Here is a 19,737-nt window from a genome sequence, read left to right as displayed (position 1 = left end):
GATGAAATGCATTAAAATGGGGAACACAGTAGATCGACTAAGTGCACTTCAGAAATACAGACGTTCTCATCTTGCTTATTAAAGGGAAGAAAGAAAACAAAGGCTCAGCTACTCATGGACTTGAACCTGATGTTAGGATGTAGTTCATCTGGGATCAGGAATGCTAAAGCAGGACAGGACATACAAAGCCTATATTTGGACTTACAGCCAATATTTGTGGAACCTCACTGGTCCAAGGAGTTCCTAGTTCAGCAGAACAGGAAGTTGTTAAATTTGGCCAAGTAAAAGATCTAGCTCACTGTGGAAGCGAAAAAATTCAGAAATCATTTTTCAGTTTGTGACCCAGCTTCATTTAAAATATCAAGTTACACATTCACACGTATTTTAAGAAAAGCAGACATTTACTTCAAAATTGCAATTATAGGCTTTTCAATCACAAAAAGGAAGAAAAGACAGTGATCCGACAGTGGTCACATCCTGTGCAAAGAACATAGGATACCTAAAAAATAAAAGCACAAGGTACACATTGCAGGATAATGTAAATAAATACAGAATCTGAAAATATGGCACTCTTGTATCTCACTCTAGACCAGATGGAATGCCTTGAATATTTCATAGTTAAGTCCCACCACCGTCATAAAAGTAAAGGGTTTCTTTAAATAAAAACTAAAATCTTTATATCTAATACACATTTCTATACATGTATATCTCTTAAGAGCAAAAGGTGGGCAAGACTTTTGACTTTTTTATTTTTAAAGTAGCCTCTCACACACTTACAAAGTTCCATACAATCTGAAAAGTAAAGTTTTGTCTTTGAGGAAAAAATATTACCAAAGTTGCATAATTGTTTATTACTCCCCTGGCTGGAAGATTTAGAATTCACCAGTCTTTAAAAATTGCCAGTGTTCATCCATCAGGGAAAAGGAGGGACTTGTCAAAAGCCCTTGTATCTTCTCGTGATAACTTCCTCCATCATACGACAGCAGTTTCTAGTTTTGCAAACGGAAAGAATGCAATGTGCATCATACATCAAGAAAAGACGGCAAAGACGAAGAACCGCCATGTTTCTGGGGCTTCTCCCTGCTCCTTTCAACCTTCTTTATAATCTCTGCTACTATACACACTGATGAAGTGAGTCCCAGAAGAAACAGCAAGTCTAAACCAAAAAAAAGAAAAAAGAAAGGTGTTTTTTCCCATTAAAAAACAGCAGAAGAATACAGGTATTGAGTAACAGCTTTTCTTTTCTTGCCAATGTTTCTTCCTTTTCAAATTTATAACAAATCAAAACTAAATTAAAATTAATTAACTGAGTAGCTGTTTTTCAGCTAGCCAGAAATACAAAGCTATAATCGTTTAGCTATGAAAAAACTTGGAGTCAAGCTGTTTGTCCTTTGGACTAACTTGCCAGATATTTTATGGTCATAAACAGAACAAATTCTTGCTGGCCTTACTAGCTATGCCAAAACATCAGATTCCACACTCCTGCCCTTTCACTATAATCCCATGTATGCTAACAGAAGCAGGTCCCACTACATTCTAGGGGCTTAAAGGTAAAGGGACCCCTGACCATTAGGTCCAGTCGCGGACGACTCTGGGGTTGCGGTGCTCATCTCATTCTATAGACCAAGGGAGCCGGCGTTTGTCCGCTGGTCATGTGGCCAGCATGACTAAGCTGCTTCTAGTGAACCAGACAGCACACGGAAACGCCGTTTACCTTCCCGCCAGAGCGGTACCTATTTATCTACTTGCACTTGACGTGCTTTCGAACTGCTAGGTGGGCAGGAGCTGGGATTGAACAAAGGAAGCTCACCCCGTCGTGGGGCTTCAAACCGCCAACCTTCTGATCGGCAAGCCCTAGGCTCTGTGGTTTAGACCACAGCGCCACCTGCGTCCCTTCTATGGGGCTTACTCCCAAGTTAACTGTGTACAGCCATAGTCTCTGATCTTCAGTTGTGCCTTTCAGAGCTGGGGGAAAGAGCAAAGGGCTGTTTGGTTATGGATGGTGACCGCCAAAAGACCAGGCTTGTACTAGCCTTCTCTCAGGAGGGGAGTGTTGGGGCCAAGCTGGCCAGTTGCAGCCTTCCTCTCTAGTTTGGCAGCTGTGAGGGATCTTTCCTGTCATTGCACTGAGCCCTTTTAAATCTTAGTGCAATGTTAAGATGAGCACCACACCAGCTCTGAGCTAGACAGAAAGGTGGGGGTTCATCCCTTTAAACTGAATCAAAGCTACATGTCATAAACCCTCATTTCTGCTTTCACCCTCATCTTGGTCATACAGGCTCGAAAGCAAGAGCAATATTTCAGTGTTGCCATTATGTGAAAGATACAGTCGTACCTCAGGTTAAATGTGCTTCAGGTTGAGCGTTTTCAGGTTATGCTCCGCGGCGACCCGGAAGTAACAAAGCGCGTTACTTCTGGGTTTTGCCGCTCGCGTATGCGCAGACACTCAAAATGACGTCATGCGCATGCGCGGAAGCAGCGAATCACGACCCGCGCACGAGCAGATGTGGGTTGCATTTGCTTCAGGATGCGAACGGGGCTCCGGAACGGATCCCTTTAGCATCCAGAGGTACCACTGTGGCTGTCGAGGGGGACAATGCTGAAGTCACTCTTAAAAATGGAATTTCTGCCACCTTGTATCCATTCCAACGTGTCCCCCCAAATCATTTAACTATATTAATGTTCTAAGTCTAAGCCCTATTTGTTAATGCCTTACAAAACAAATCACCAAGGAAATAATGTACTTGTCTATATCTGTTGGTTGTTGTCCGCTGAACAAGAAAAAAACTCTCACCTAGTATGCTTAGACTCTCAGTTTGAAAAACTTTCTGAAGAGGAGGGAAGTAGATTACTAGTAGCTGCCCCATGATCGATCCAAGCACTGCGTAACAGAACATTTTGTTGCTGCAGAGTCCAATCTCAAACACAGATTTAGTCTGCAAATAGAAACATAACATCTATGATTTTATTCTTGTGCATTCTAGTTATTTGAGATTATCCATCTTAACTCAAATGATAGGGTGATTACATACTCATCTATTAGCATTTTGGTAGCTTGAATTAAGTTATGGCTTTGAGCTACTTGCATCTGTGAAATTTTGACAATTTGCAGCGGTTGTTTTCACTTTTTCAAAATACCATATCTTTAAACACAGGCAGTCACATACCTGAGATCTGGAACTCAAAGCATTGAACATATCAAAAAATACAAAGCACGTAAACGTCATTGTTGTATCTCGAGGAGTTATGCCATTGTCTCGCAGCTGCAGAGAGAGAGACAGAGAGAGAGAGAATTAATATATGCAGTTCTCTGCCACTTTACAATAAAACATTTTAAATTCCACCCAACATAATACTACGAAGCATCAGTCCTCTAGCCAAGTGTGGAAGTATCGCTATTGTCTGATCTAGGCGCCTAAGAATTTAATACTGGCATCTAGAATTTTAATTTATTCCTCAGCTGTGTGTAGGACTGCTACCTAGAACTATAATTATTTCCTATCTTCCTCATACCATATCTGCATATATATTTTTTAAAAATACAACCAGACCGTTTAATCTCTGTTGCACACAACCTTTAAAACCTCTGCACGATTTACCGTAATTGCCAAACCTAAGTTTAAGATCAGTTGAAGTATATAAACATTGGCATTTTACAGTTTTTCTTTAATGCTATGGTGTTTTCTAACACTGGTTTTGAAATGCTTCTCCATTTGAAAAGCAGGTGGTCAGGCACCTCAATAACACTGGGTTCATGGACTTACTTGCATGGTTCTTTTGCACAGTCTATGTACTTATATATTTGCAACTATTGGCATATATGAAGCACTGCAAGCAGATAATAAATACACATTTTTTAAAAAAAGCATCTTTGTCATACCTCTCGCCAGAAGACAAATAATGTTCCACATACAATAATTATAGATGAAACTAGTATTTTAACAATCAGATTTCTGGTCAAAATGCTATCCTTGACATTTCTTGGAGGCTTTCGAATAACATCTTTATCCACAGGCTCAACTCCAAGGCTAGAAATAAGAACACAAATAACTTTTTGAAAGTTTAGATTGATTGAGGCATCATAAAATCAAATTAATGTAGACAGTGACTCAGACATAAAGGTTCGTATGTGCCAGGGCAACCCAAGCATTACTGCTTAATTCTTATGATATAATTAACTATGATTAGTACTCGATCATGATTGGATGGATCCAGACCAAGTAATTCACACTTAGTTCACAGTATTCCAATGCAACCTAAATTCAACTAACTGCCTGGATCAAACCTGCTAAGTGCCTTATACAACTGCAAAACTTAACATTATGATCTTTCCCATACCAATATTGCTTAAAAATGTAAATTTTCCTGAGTAGTTACCCTACGAGTCTACTGCTGACTACTTGTAATATAAAAAGCTTTTGAAAGCAAACACAAATGCAGCAACCTCTGGGAACCATTGTAACAACAAAACCGAAAAGTAAGATATTAATTTTAAATCCTTAATAAGGCACCAACAAACACTCCATCAGACAGAAACCCCCATTTGGGAAATTGCCCAGAGTTTTTGCACGGAAAATAATTACTTAAGCAAATTATTCCAATTTAATATACTTTTTTTACAATATAATTTGATACACAAATCCACACAGAGGAAAAGCTCTGTGCAAGATTCTACTAACATTTCTAGGAGTTATACCATTCACAATTCTAGAGAGTTACACCATTCAGCAACTTCTCAAAAACTCTCAAAGGAAAAGTGTTACCTTTGAGCTGGAGGCCCATCCATGATAATGTTGATCCACAAGATCTGCATGGCATTGAGAGGATTAGGAAAGTTCATTAATGTGGCCAATGAGATTAATGTCAATGCAGCTATACTCCTGTTGAAAAAAGTTATTTTACACAGCTGTCAGCATCGCAATTTTTTGGGGGGAGGGAGTGGTTTTTAAAATTATTTGGAAATTTGTTATTAAACATTTCAAGCATCAGTAAGACCCACAATACATATGAGTAGCAAGTAAAACTTCATACACAGTAACAATCCAATTGTTTTAAATAGATCATGCAAGTTTTTGGGATGCTAAACATCAAGCAGACGTTAGAAAATATTTAGCCCAAGACAGCAATACAAGCCAAAAGGAAAATTGTCTCATCTCATTAAGTCTCCTCACTAGAGGCTGTATACTGTGTGCCAGACACAAAGTGTACTTTTGTTATAGAAAATAAAATAAAATTTAGGAGTGCCTTACATTTTAAAATGCCGAACGACTGATAAATCAAAACCCCTTCTTGTATAGACCATCTGTTGCAGTGGTTGGAAAATGTGTACCTTATCAGGGAGGCCAAACCATCATGAACTCTTGGACTTACAAGTTGCAGGAACTATTTTTAGATCTGTTCTCATTTAGCAACAAAGGACAACCACATGGCTCTGATAATTTCAAGTAAAGGGAACTGCTGCTAAGGTTAAGCTTTTACTATGCAGTTACTTGCTTAGAGTCCTATTTTCAAGCAATTATACCCCAATTTTGAACTAACTGTGCCAGAATGGATGCTGAATTTATTAGTGCTGTTAGAATTATGGTCAGCAATCCATTATGGCAATATAGCAAATAGTGTGCCATTTACAAATCACCGAGCTGAATTTATGTCAGTTTTGGTCATGCAAACTTCTGTGCAATTAATCTCAATCAAGCAGAATTCATAACAGGAAGCTTCTGATATTGTGCTGCAAAACTTACGTGCTGAGTTGAAATCTAACAAAATTTTTAATGTTATTATAAATTCCTTTACCCTCTTCAATTGCAGACCTGAAATATAAAAAGAAAAAAGTGCTTAGGAGGAAAAAACACATTCTGCAAAGGCACATTATTTGGATAGCATCCTGAAAACGCAACTCTTATTTCTTGCAATCTAACAGTAACAATAAATGGCTTCCCACTGCAAAACAGTATCAGGCAGTTTCAAAGTTTTTAGCTTTGTTCACTAAACACAAGTAAAATAAACATGCTAAATTAGAGTGATCATTTATCCTCATTTGCCTGAGAAAATTTTCCCATTTAAAATTTTATAGAAAATCCACTAGAATAAAACCACTTGTCTTTTAAATTTCACCTAAGTGGCTTTTTTAAAAAAAAAAAAAAAGTTCAACGAGATGGCACTTATATATGCTAGACAAAATGACACCCATCCAGATAATGCAATTGCTACATAGTACGCAGAAAGGGAACGTAAAACAAACTTACATTATTGTCTGAAAATCATCGTCCACCAAGATCATATCAGCTGCTTCTTTACAGACATCTGTGCCCGTCTGCCCCATTGCTACGCCAATATCAGCAGCTTTCAGTGCTACAGCATCATTCACCCCGTCTCCTGTCATAGCAACTACTGCACCATTATTTTGTAGTGACTGAGAAAACAAAATTAATCCAATCTATCATCACAAGATTTTATCACTATATGAGATTTTACAATGAACACAGCCTTAAAACTTTTCGTGTGCAATGCTCAGTTGAAAGTGAAGACTGGTAGGTGAGCTCCCTCTCATGAGTTAAGTCTATAAAGGCTTTACCAAACCAATTGCAGACATCCTTAAAATCACTCAAACACAAACAATCACTGGTTCTATGCCATTTTCTTCTTGTGCAGTCAAAACAACCTTCTTCCTAGTTCTACTTCTCTATTTCCCTTTAAAAACAGCAAATCAACAGTGTAAGTACTTCATACTGACTTAAACCAAGGTCCTGTAGGAGTCAACTGCAAAGAATCGTTCCGAATTTTAGCTTGCCCCCCTTGCGTCTTTTCCACTAAATATATTTGTGTGAGATTCCTCTTGATGAGCCCCAAATGATCCCATCTGGATACTAGATCGCTACAGTTCAACATCTCTGTACCATTTAAACTACATGTCTGTCAGTTTTAGAAACACACACATACCTTGACAATCTTCAGCTTATGCCTGGGACTGGCTCTGTAGAACACTGCTACCTAAGAAATAGAAGGGAAAATTAAGTCTTTACAAGTGCAAGATTGTGCTTCTTAACTATAAGCCAGCCTTTTCTCCTCCACTCAACACTGCATAGCCATGACAGAAACAAGGCAGCTAAGCAGAAAATGGACACAGGGAAGGGGGATTTTTCTACTCCCAATACTTTTCCTCTTTCCCTCCTAACCCCACCATCAGGATTTAGCTTGTCAACACTGGCGGAGGAAGAGGAGTACGGGGGGAGCGCACCGCCCCCGGCAGTGCAATCCCGGTGGGGTGCCATCGTGGCTGCACCCCCACCCGTGCTGGGTGCCACGCCCCCGCAGGTGGCGTGTCACACCCCCAGGACGCACGTCACGCCCCTGCGGGTGGCGCGCCAGCCCTGCACCCGCCTGCTCTCCACCCCCCAGTGCCGGAGCATGAAGCTCCACCACTGCTTGTCAATTCCCCATTTCCTTCCCTGCTAGCCATTGGAGCTGTCTGGGCTGGAGCTCCAGTGGCAAGACTGGCCATTTGTCACCACACTCAGATTCCATGAAAAAACCCACAGACGTTTGCTTGCTGTGAACTTCTGTTCTCAGTGCCCCACCAAGAGCAGTTCTTTCCTCTCGGGATAGCTCCTCCCTCTGGCTGAGTCAGACAGGATCACAGAGTCTTTAGGCTCCTTCTCTGCTATGGGGGGCTCCATCCCATTCCCCAGACTTTTCCTTCCTAGTGCTGAGAACAGTTCAGGTTGCAGCTCCATAAGAGCTCAGCCTAGACTGCAGCGGTTCTCAACCTGTGGGTCCCCAGATGTTGTTGGACTACAACTCCCATCATCCCTGAGCTCTGGCCTTGCTAGCTAGGGGTGATGGGAGTTGTAGTTCAACAACATCTGGGGACCCACAGGTTGAGAAAGGCTGCCCTAGAGGTTTTTCCCCTCTCTCACTGTCTCTTATTCTACTACTACTACTTCTTCTCTTCTCCCTTCCTTGCCCATCAGCTTTATATTCGCTCTCTCTTTGTCGCCCATACACCTAGCCAGGAGGGAAGTACTTGGGCACTGGGCAGTGGCTGAATGGTGGAGATGGCAGCAAGGCCTCCTGCGCCCCTCGCCAGTTTATGGAGGGCAAACAAGTCTTCTAGCAGCGGCAACAGCAAGGACAACTGGATGCAACCCCTTTTGGCTCCCTGTAGGGAGGACAGCGGTGGTGGCCACGAGGAGGCAGCCTCAGCTGCATGTGGCCTTCTTTGCCTTAAGGTGAGACAAAAACATGCTTTGTTTGCACACCTCACCTCTTCTGGGTGGTGGGTCCTTAACAAAAGACCCAAAATTGTAAAGCCAGCACAGGATGCTGTTCACACTGCCACACACTTGCCAAGTGTCAGTTTTCCTGCTACTTGAACAAGAATTCGCGTTGCAGTACTAAGACTCAAACTTAATCTGCCTGTGCCTTAGCCAAAAAGAAAGGCACACTCTTACACTTTCTGACAAAGATTTCAAAGGATATCAGGAAAAACCTCAGATTTTCCCCTATGGCCACCAGAGGAAGATTGTGATATTCCAAATTAGATAATCTGTTCACAAAAATACACAACTTTGATATATAAGACATTACTAATGCCTGCTCAAAGTACCCTTACATGCTTCTTAGAGTAATTCAGTAACTAAAACACACTAGCACACTAACTCAAGAGTTCCATCTACCCAGACCACTTTGGGTCCATTTAAAACTAACCTTGGGTGCTATTTGTGAAAGTTGTTGTATATCCAGTGCGTCTATTTCTTCACCTGAGACTGACTGAGAGTTTTTGGAATACAATCCTAAGCGATTAGCTAGGAAACAAAACAAAACAAAGTTACCAGATGTTACAGTTAAAGAATCTAGTGGAGAAGGACCAAATGAATATATACAATTTAAAATTCTATGTTCTCACTGATTATTTTATTATTTATTCCTGATAGCAAAGCTACAACAATGCAGACTGAACTATTGCATGTGTCACACACCCACACAGAGACAAGTGGTACGTGACAGAAAGTGTTCAGGGAGTTTTACAATCCTAAATGCTTTTCTGCAGCCCTGAAGCAAATACAGTTAGTTATACTACATATGCATGACCATATGCTCTGGAAACGCAACGAAGTAACTGCAACAATTGCGGAATCAAGGTCTCTCCAAAGAAGAGTGACTTTCTCCTAAAAATGTGCAGCTAGCTGGTCACAGCAAGTTTGCGAAGGTTGCTAGCTAGCTGCTAGAGAGGATGTAGGGCTGGATAAAGGTAAAGGTAAAGGGACCCCTGACCAATAGGTCCAGTCATGGCCGACTCTGGGGTTGCGGCGCTCATCTCGCTTTACTGGCCGAGGGAGCCAGCGTACAGCTTCCGGGTCATGTGGCCAGCATGACTAAGCCGCTTCAGGAGAACCAGAGCAGCGCATGGAAACGCCGTTTACCTTCCCGCCGGAGCGGTACCTATTTTTCTACTTGCACTTTGACGTGCTTTCGAACTGCTAGGTTGGCAGGAGCAGGGACTGAGCAACAGGAGCTCATCCAGTCACAGGGATTTGAACCACCGACCTTCTGATCAGCAAGTCCTAGGCTCTGTGGTTTAACCCACAGCGCCACCCGCGTCCCTGCAGTGCAGGATACAAAGTGCAATTTCATCACTGCCCATGCTGCCAAATGGTTTGTCCAATTATGTGTGCTAACGCATTTGGTCCGCCTCAGAGAAGGTGTGTCACATGAAACTGGAGAAGACTATAGCCTATGATTCTCCAGAATACCAGGGCACCTGTTGGAATCCACAACACCAGAGAGGATGCGTGGGAGTGATCACATCAACCAACTGTATCATCTTTCCTAAATAGCCTCTAAGACACAAAACAGGCAGCTCTGAAACTTATTTGAGCTCTGCCTCCCATCACGGGGTGCCTTCCTCTGTGAGCAGAAAGTGAAGCTTTCTTTTAGAAAAATATTCACAAATGACATATCATAATAGTAACATAAACTGATCACATGTGCAACTGGCAAAGATAAAAATAGTTCAAATAATCATTTCCATAGCTACAATCCAGAAGGGTGTGGAAGCAATAAAAAAAACCCCAACCCACTACTTGGTTGTTTTTTAAACTTGTGAGTAAAAACTTTTCAAGAATACCATATTGATCAGGATCCCAAAATCTGGCTAGCAGCATAAAAAAGGTTTGCACTAGCACAATGGAATTTTTGGCTAAAGTTTGAATAGCTGATTCCTAAGGTATATCAGATAGTTTTTGAAACTGCTCTCAGTTACAAACGTAGCTTGCCATGCACTCTCTGTGTGTGCTGTTTGTTAAAGCAAGCCTGAATAACTAATCTTGGGCTAGTGAGCTGGTCACATGGCCCTTTGGATCCTAGCCCTGATTTCAGAGTCTAAAGAAGCCACATTGTTATACATTCATCGACAAGGCAATGAGTAACTCAACTGATGGAAATAAAGGGGGGGAAACACACATTCATACCGATGGCAATTGCAGTCTCCTGTGAATCTCCAGTAATCATTTTTATCATGACTCCAGAAGTGATAAGTGCAGTGACGGCTTCTTTTACGCCCGTTCTTGGAGGATCAATCATTCCAACCAGACCCAGAAATGACAACTGTCCAAGCTCAGGGCCAGCAGCTAAGGCCAGAACTTTCAAAGAAACAGGGGGGGAAAGTAGTTTATACCTTTAGATATGGCACCTACTTAGAAGATCAGAATGATAAAGCTAGACCTCTCCAGTTTCTAGAATAAGAGCATTTTTCCCCCCTAGCAACACTGTAACCTTCATGGATGCTTTTGTACGTGACTTCCCAAAACAAATTTCACTTGCATAGAATGCAGTCAATTGGGAGAGATTGCATAACCAGCAAAAACAGACATGGTTTCTCTCTTCGTCTCACAGTATGTGACTTGTCTTTTGCCCTCCATATCTAGTAGGCTGGATTAATATCAAGTTAACAGCACTTAGTTCCCTTTGCTTACGGGACTTAAGTCATACCTAACTTTTGGGTTGGGATAAATGAAGACAAATCTTAGCATGTCTACTCAGAAGTAAATCCCAGTTATTTCAATGAGATTTGCTCTCAGGTAACTGTGTACAGGTCTGGAGCCTTATTCTGCTTCTAACTGTTACGGATGCTTTAGTTGAGACTCCTGCATTCCAGGGGTTGGACTAGATGACCCTCAGGATCCCTTCCAACTCTACAATTCTATGATCCAACTAAATCATGCCCACTGCAGACCCACTGTAATCATTAATTTAGTTGTGTCCAATCATTCATTACAATGGGTCTGCTCCAAGATTTTGATACAACCCATTAGCTTTTAGGTTTTAAGACAAGTTTCCTTGAAGGGGGATATATAAAGCTACATCAGAAGTCCAACAAATAGTATAGGCATTCCTTCTGATATTTTAGGAACCGTAATTTGCAAAGCTAAGAAGTTACACATTCTCATTTTAAATATGGAAGTTTAAATACTACTGTCCATGCAATCTGAAACCAACACAATGCATAAAAATGGAAGCAAATGACGCATAAGGATTATTCACAGCTTTGTTCTAGAGTTTCTCACGTTGAGAACAGCAAGCAATTAAGATTTCAAAATGCTTTCCTCTGTAGTGGAGACAATAGTGAAATATGCTATTACCTCTGAGTCCGGCAGAGCCCATGGATGCTTTCTCTTGCTGATAAAGATCTCTTTGTTGTTGGCTGAGAGGTAAACTATGCCCTTTGCTATTGTATGTCGTACAGTATCGAACCACTTCCTCATAAGCACCTTTCATGAAGCAAATCTCTGGTTTGTCCTAAAAGATAAAAAACATGTTAGCACCTGCTGCTCTGTCCCCTGTCGCAACGCTGTCATTATATAACTTCAAAGCTTTCAGTGTGCTGATAATAATTTATAAACAACTTAAAACTCATTAGTCTACTGAACGCAAGCCTACATACCACATACTGTATTCCACTTACTGAAACACAAGGCAATATTTTATTTCCATGACTGTTCTGTGACTATATAATGGTGCATACCTTTACCATGTCTGCAAAAATGCTATTCCGGCATCTAACTTAAAATAACTGGGTTCAAACACCCTGAGAATATGGGCTGATATAGTTTAAGAGTTGTAAGAAATATGTCCCTCTCTATTTCTTCTCATTTTCAATAAACCACCTAGAGGTTTTGCAAAGCACTTAGAAGGTTCCCCCCCAACCCCACCTACAATCAAGAAGCATATCATTTTTTGCAGGCAAGCAAGCATACAAACAAACAAACATACAAACAAACAACACTTTCTTGCTTCTAAAGAAGAGGCGGGCCAGCAGAATTTTTGAAACAAAGACCTTCTGAAAATAACTCTGTCTTTAAGTAGAGCTCTGCCGGGCCAAGCACACGTTGTTGCCAGACATGAAATCACAGTGCCATTTGTTTCAGTTAAGTTCTTTTTAAAGTAAGCTTACAATTCCCATTCGGTTAAGATGAGAATGTAAACTTTGCATAAGCAGAACTGTTGCTGCATATTTAAAATGGTATGATATAGAGGGGCCACTAGGGGCGCATCAGAAGATGGCTGACAATAACATCTCTCCGACCCACACAAGGTAATTTGGAGGCTGTGATGGGAGTAAATAGCCTCCCTACCCCCCCCCAGGATTGTGGGGGGGGGGACTGCCCTTGCCTGCTGTGCCCTATACCACCCCCGAATTTGTGGGGATGGGGGCACTAGGCACAATGCCCTCCTGTGGGATTTCGGCGCTCCTGGACGCCGTCTCTGATCCGCGCCACTAGCTGCAAGAACTTCAAAAGAAACAATTTGGATGAAGCAAATGCACATATTTCAAGGAAGGAGGGGGAGTAAAGACTGCTAACAGAAGAGATCTCTGATAAAACAAGACGAGTCGGAGGAACAAGTATAAATCATGAGAAGATACGCCAAGACTCGGTATGGCAAAGGGACTGATGGGGGAGGGTGGAAAACTTTCCTTTCTTTCCTTTATGTGATTAAAGAAGAATCCCCCCCCCCCCACAAGTCAGAAATGTCGTTTTAAGGACTTAAGCTGTGGATTTAAGGCTGTGTGGAGATAAACTTTCGAACCAAAGCATGTTTTGAGAAGAGCGTGGAATGTATAAGGGCTTTGGAATGACGCAGTTAAAAGTGCCGTTGCCATATTGGGAAGTTCTGTCGGAGGACTTAAGTCTGGGAGGAGAAATAGAGAAATAGAGCTGTTTTTATATTGTGGGTGAAACTCCTCAGAGGGACTTAAGAACGACAGTTCTGTAATTAAAGATGGAAAGAGCGATGTTATCTATGAAGGCGATGATATATGGAAACCATCTCGAATTGAGGATTGGAAGAACGGAAAAATTCACACAGGATTATTATTGGTGTTTATTGGCTTAAGGAGACTATCAGAAGAGATCATAAAGAAAAAAGAGAAAATATATGAACAAGATGTGATGTGGAAACAGCAAGATAAGACTGGATAGAACTTTGTTTGGACTGATTTGGACATTAACGCAGTAGCAAGAAGATGATTAGAATCCCCCTTCACATCTTGAAATATGGGTCCCCTCAACAAAATTTAAAATTCACCTTTGTAATTTGGAATTTATGTGATGTGATTTGATTTGATTGGCCGGTTAATAAAAATTATTTAAAAAAAATAAAAATAAAATGGTATGATATAGTGGGATATTGGAGCCTGTTGAAATACATCTCAGAAAAGGACATACCTGTTGCGTTCTATGTACACACTTAACAGCCATCCATTTCTGCTCAGAGCTGAAGGGATATTCTGCTTTTCTAATGTAGTCCTGCTGGATTCCATCTAAGCCCATCTACGAGAACAAAGGACACAGCCAATTCAGTCCACTGCATTTGTAGCCAGAGCAGCAACAATCAACTGTATTTTGTTTTAGTGTCTCACATGTGCCCCTCAGCTTGTTTGCTCCTGGATATGGAAAGCAGGTACAGGTTACTCTGAAAATACTGCTTCACTGCAAGGTATTGAATTAAAGCAGCCTGGCTGGAGATGATAGGAGTTGTAGTCCAAAACATTTCAAGGGCACCAGGTTGGCAAAGGCTGACTTATGAAACAGAGTCCTTCTAGATCTACATGTGGTTCTAATCCATTGCATTCTTGGATCTCCTTATGGTGATGTATAACCCACACATTTTTCTTTCCATCTTTATGTGGAATTAAACTCCCATTTGTTTCAGCTGAGCTTGCTTTTGAATGAGTTTACAATTGCCTCTAGTTTTAAGATTTCCCCTTCATATTATTTTCTCAGAAAGTTTTAGAATAAGCTTATTGTGATGATCACTATATCACTTGTTTTGACAAATACCCCTAGATGCTCTACCAGTGGCAGGCAAGAGTCAATCCACTTAGAACAGAATCAATGCACTCTGAATACTCTCTTGTAACATAGTGGTAAGCAATATACATTCTAGCAAAGCCTAAAAAGCACTGTGAAGTTATCCGATGTAGTTCTTCCTAAAGTTCAGCAACTCCAGGCACACCCAATAACTGCATGGAAGATTTCCCGTCTTTGTTTCTTGGGGCATAAACAGGATACAAATGGAACCAGCAATAATGACGACATAGAATCAGGATTTGAACAGCACTATGAATTAAAATTGGAAGCAGTTTGCCCAGCAGGGCAGAGCAGTAGCACTATCTTCATGGAAGCCAGGAAGAAAAAGGAACATGGTAACGAGGTTAGAGCTGTGTGGGCACACTAGCAGGAGCACTGGATATGCCCACACAGTCCTGAGTTCCCCACACCACCTGCTATGCCAGAGTGCCACCATTGCTAGAAACCTAGCTTTATAGCTCTGATTTGCTGGGCAAGCTACCGCTGATTAAAACATTATGTGCCTTCTAAACAGGAACTATGAGATTTTGCAAGATGAGAATAGCCTCCAAACAGCCCAGTTCAACGCGAGCATGTTTTGAAGAGTCACTAAACTTAATGAAACTAAGTCCCAAATAAGGCTGCGATCCTTACACACACCAAGTCTTGACAATTCATTAGAGCACCACTGAAATGCAACTGAAAAATGGATCAGACGTAAATCCACACTGTGAATGAATGATGGGTGTTTTTTTGCCCCTGTCTAATGGTTTGTTTCTTCCACTTCGCTGATTGAACACTCTGAACTCCACCTCCCACTCTACCTTTAGATCCAATTCAACATACCAGATTAGCTTCCCAGTCTAATTCTTCCATTCTTCCCCACTATGTTTTCCAAGACTGCCCATACATTCAACAAAGCTGTACCAGTAGAATAGCCAGTGCCTAAGTTACACAACAGTTAACACATAAGTATCTTATTAACTAAGTATTCAAGAACCCATGTTAGCTTTGGAACAATTTCAAAAGCTGAACACTTCTGAATTAACTATTAAATAATAACCACGCGACTTCAAAATTGCTTTATTTGCAATAACTTATAAAAGTTTTAACTAATCAAACCACCTTATGTTCTTGGAGCTCCATGGGTGCATCTTCAAGATTCAACATAAAATGGTTAGAATTCTTTAGCAAATTTGGAACTGCTGTATTATTTCTAAAGAAACCCTGGAAAAGTCTACAGAGCATATTTATTATTAATTATTATTATTATTATTATTATTATTATTTACTGAGGTCTCAGGGTGGTTTACAGAACATAGTTTTTTCTCTTTAGGAGTTATTAGCATTAATGATATTGCTATGCCTAGCCATCTAGTTTAGAGTGGGCCACATCAATTAGATCACGTTCTGCTGCTTGGATTCTTTACTGCATAGTACAGTGACACACCTATCACTATCTCTGCATGGTGGACTCTGGCCAGTGGCGTAGCATGGGGGGTGCCAGGGGGGCCGGCCGCACCGGGCGCAACATCTGGGGGGGCGCGCTCGCTGCCTCCGGAGTCGCCGAAGAGCCTCGGGCGCAGGCTGTAGCAGAGCCCCATGTCTCGTGGAACCGACGAGCTGTGCGCGCGCCCGGGCTGAAGGCGTCCGGCAGGCAGCGGCTCTCAGCCCCGCGCGTCAGGGCCGCGGAGGACGTGCCAGGCAGCCCCTCCTCACAGCCCCGCCTCCGCTGCTGCAGCTGCTGGGCCATGTTGCATTTTCCTCGCCTCTCTGCCCCCCTCCTCCTCCGGGCAAGCGGCGTGGTTTGGGCGGCAGCGCCAGCAGCAACTCGACTCAGATCGGCAGGTTAGGGGTTGGGGGGGGCGCAAATTACTTGCCTTGCCCCGGGTTAGGGGGCGCAAATTACTTGCCTTGCCCCGGGTGCTGACAACTCACGCTACGCCGCTGACTCTGGCCAATGAACTGCAACAATAAATTTGTTAGCCTAAGGTACCTAAGACCCTGGTGGCTTTGCCGCAGCAGAACACACATACTCCTTTGGAGTACAGAAAATCTGGCATTTCTATTATCAGTACAGTTGTACCTTGGTTTTTAAACACCTTGGGAGTCGAACGTTTTGGTTCCCGAACAATCGAAAACCGGAAGTGATTGTTCCGGTTTTCAAACGTCCTTTGGAACCCAAACGTCCGACGCAACTTCTGCGGCTTCCGATTGGCTGCAGGAGCTTCCTTCAGTTCCTGCAGTTCGACTTCCAAGGTACCACTGTACTAGCTCTGTTGCCCTTAAAAACCTCTATACTTCAAAACAATATACATCAACACACCACCTACCTTCATAGCCAGTGCAATTAAGGCCCCTTCTGTTGGTCTTCCCATTAAGGTGTTGTTTCGAATTACAGCATCATTGCACACACACCCAGCCTAAAGAAATGAAAAAGGAAGTTAATGTAACACACAAGTATCCCTAATTTCAAAAAAAGAGTACACTTTCTGTGCAAGAACATACCTCAACAATTCTGCTAACAGATGGTTTGTTAAATCCATGAACAACATCACCTTCAACCGTGACTTCTCCAAACCTGTTATAACCCACTCCAGTAACCTGGAAAAAATTAGACGACATGAATTTTACAAGGAAGCAAACATTTGCTAATATTTTTTTTCTTTATGACCTTTGAAGCAGAGATATTATGAAAAGAGAATATGAACTTTGAAACATTAATCCTTATGCATTCCCTTATGCATTTTAAAAATTTGTTTCTTATAATAGGTTTATAGGGTTTGCAGTATCTGTAATCAGATGGAAATGCTGAGGAGATAGCCGACTGCTGAGCCAGGGAACCACAGTAAAACTAGAGCTCATACATTGGCATGTGACATTTCCTACATGAGGAAAAAAATTACATTGAAAAGAAGCCAGAGTTATTCATTTCAAGAAGTAGTATAGTTAATATTCCTCCTAAGACTCTCTTGCACGTTTATTTTATGCAACTGAGTGGACACTTTAGTTAAAGTCAACATTTCCACAATCTCCTCTGTATTTAAAGGTATAATCATCTTCTCTATCCTCTAGCATTTCTCCTCTTAAATGATAGTAGTAGGCACAAATGCAGCTCAGAGATAAGTGTGAGGTAGCTGCTGGGTTCACACCAGTCCTCCAAAAATGGAGTTCTCAGGACCAACGCACTTCTCATAAAATTAAAAAATAAAACCTGCCCATCCATGCTTATGTTTATTAAATACAACAAAGACAAATGCAACTTAATTTTATCCCTGTGGTACAGCAGTTGAGGTTCCTTTAATTGCTTCCCTTATCTTGCACCTAGAGGTCTTATGATTAGTGTTTGAAAGTCACTGACCTGGCAACCAGCCAAGTAGGTCCCTGTGACCTGGCAACCAGCCAAGCAGGTCCTTGTGATCTGGCAACTGGCCAAGGGTGTGGTCATTCTTGGGTATATTAAGAGGGGTCTGTACATTGCCTCTTTGCTTTTGCTGCAAGGAAGCTCTGCCAGATTGATGATGATCTCTGTGCTGTATGTATGCTGCGAGTTGTACTTGCTTTGCATTTGAAGCTTACGCCTTCTACTAAGGATCTAGTGGAAGCCTGTATATAGTGAAACTGCCTTAATGCTTTGGACCTGTCAGTAAAGGACTGAACAGACTGAAGAGTTGGAGACTGACTGAATTTCTTCCAGCACAGAACTGCATTGCCACGAACCTACATGCTTGGGGAGCTACACGCGTTTGGCACATGCCATACGCCAACAACCGCAGTAAAACTGCTAGCACATGTGCAAAGCTAAGCAGGGTCCAGTATGGTTTCAGATTGGATGGGGAACTGGGTGTTGAGATTCCTGCGTTGCAGAGGGTTGGACTTCCCACTTTACAATTCTATGGTCTGCTTACTACCTACCTCAGCATGTAATCCATCTGCCGTAAAGATATGAGTAACAGTCATTTCATTCTTTGTCAGCGTCCCAGTCTTATCTGAACAAACAACATTGCAGCAGCCTGGGGAAAAACATGAATGCAGTAATCACAAGGAAGTTATGACATATTTGGGAAGGGTTAGGGGGCCAAACAAATGACAGAACATGGGGAAAGAGCATCTTCACAAAATATCAAGAAAGAGGAAGAGTCTTTGACTAGGTTAAGGGTGGAGAACTTGTGGCCCTCCAGAGGCAGATGAGTTCCCATCTTCCTTGACTATTGGCTCTGCTGGCTGAGGCTGATGGGAGTCAAGAGTCCAAACACATCCAGAAGGTCACAGATTCCCTATCCCTGGGCTAAGGGAAAGTAGCACCAAGCCACCCACCTCTCTCCAGCCAAACATTCCTGACTCCCTTTCTTCTTTCAAGTCCCATTTTTACTGCAACCTTCCATACAAATCTAGATTGTCCCAGAGATTTCCTTAAATGCCATCTGCAAGATCAGCTTCAGCATAATTATTTCTAGATTACATACACTAATGTTGGTTAATTATTAATTCATACTGTCATTATGACCATCAGATACTCTTGAGTAATTCTGCACACTGCCATTCTTACCTAGAGTTTCAACAATTGGTAGTTTCTTGACAATGGCCCGTTTCTTGACCATTCTCATCACACCAAGAGCCAACGTTACTGTCACAACAATAGGCAGCCCTTCAGGGATTGCAGCTACAGCCAAGCTATAATTTAAAGAGGACATGTTAAGTGATTCCTTTCACAACTGTATGCACATGTTAAAACACAGAAGCCACTTTCACACATGGAGAGAAACAAACTATAGGTCCAGATTCACACATCGCAACAAAGCCATACTCTGCCTTGTTTTCTCCCCCAATGAAGTACAGGCAGGAACAGAGGAACAGCAAATAATTTGTGCATATTAACACTATCATTTATATTAAAATATGGTTTAACATTGTGTTCAAACCAGGCCAGAATATGTGTTCTTTATAGGGCTGAGTGAAAATGAGGGAGTTGGCTCATATCATGAAGAAGTCTACAATCCTAAGTTTCTTTGTTTTTAAAGGCCTGCAGAACAAAGCAAAAACATTTGCCCATTCAGAGTGAGTGAAAGCAGCATTGTCCTCACTCTGATTGTCTTTGTGACATCATGCCTGACTACATGACACTGGTGTTGCCTATGTACCGTATTTTTCGCTCTATAAGACGCACCAGACCATAAGATGCACCTAGTTTTTGGAGGAGGAAAACAAGAAAAAAAATATTCTGAATCTCAGAAGCCAGAGCAACAAGAGGGATCGCTGCACAGCGATCTCTCTTGTTGTTCTGGCTTCTGGGATAGCTGTGCAGCCTGCATTCACTCCATAAGATGCACACACATTTCCCCTTACTTTTTAGGAGGGAAAAAGTGAGTCTTATAGAGCGAAAAAAATA

General features: G+C 41.8%; 1 protein-coding gene across 6 annotated transcripts in view; it reads right to left on the bottom strand.

Moving 5' to 3' along the window:
- Positions 1–382: 382 nt before the first annotated feature.
- The window catches only part of ATP2C1 (ATPase secretory pathway Ca2+ transporting 1), a 67,620-nt gene continuing 48,265 nt past the window's right edge, over positions 383–19,737 (bottom strand). For 5 of the 6 annotated variants that reach the window (XM_080974644.1, XM_080974648.1, XM_080974647.1 and 2 more), the window contains 16 exons: positions 18,898–19,022; positions 18,264–18,361; positions 16,857–16,952; positions 16,682–16,771; positions 13,725–13,829; positions 11,640–11,796; positions 10,470–10,640; positions 8,707–8,804; positions 6,940–6,990; positions 6,246–6,412; positions 5,742–5,810; positions 4,764–4,880; positions 3,881–4,028; positions 3,168–3,263; positions 2,795–2,936; positions 383–1,156 (listed from right to left, as the gene is read on the bottom strand). In XM_080974644.1, the coding sequence (XP_080830770.1) occupies positions 1,023–1,156; positions 2,795–2,936; positions 3,168–3,263; positions 3,881–4,028; positions 4,764–4,880; positions 5,742–5,810; positions 6,246–6,412; positions 6,940–6,990; positions 8,707–8,804; positions 10,470–10,640; positions 11,640–11,796; positions 13,725–13,829; positions 16,682–16,771; positions 16,857–16,952; positions 18,264–18,361; positions 18,898–19,022 (1,864 nt within the window). In that variant the 3' untranslated portion in view covers positions 383–1,022. Of the gene's footprint in view, positions 1,157–2,794; positions 2,937–3,167; positions 3,264–3,880; positions 4,029–4,763; positions 4,881–5,741; positions 5,811–6,245; positions 6,413–6,939; positions 6,991–8,706; positions 8,805–10,469; positions 10,641–11,639; positions 11,797–13,724; positions 13,830–16,681; positions 16,772–16,856; positions 16,953–18,263; positions 18,362–18,897; positions 19,023–19,737 lie in introns of those variants that run through there. The other variant, XR_013978028.1, reaches the window with a different exon arrangement.

Source organism: Podarcis pityusensis, assembly GCF_964106645.2.
Source record: "Podarcis pityusensis genome assembly, chromosome: 12".
Lineage (NCBI taxonomy): Eukaryota > Metazoa > Chordata > Lepidosauria > Squamata > Lacertidae > Podarcis > Podarcis pityusensis.
Note: the sequence above shows the minus strand (reverse complement) of the source record. Positions and strands in the feature narration are given on the sequence as shown.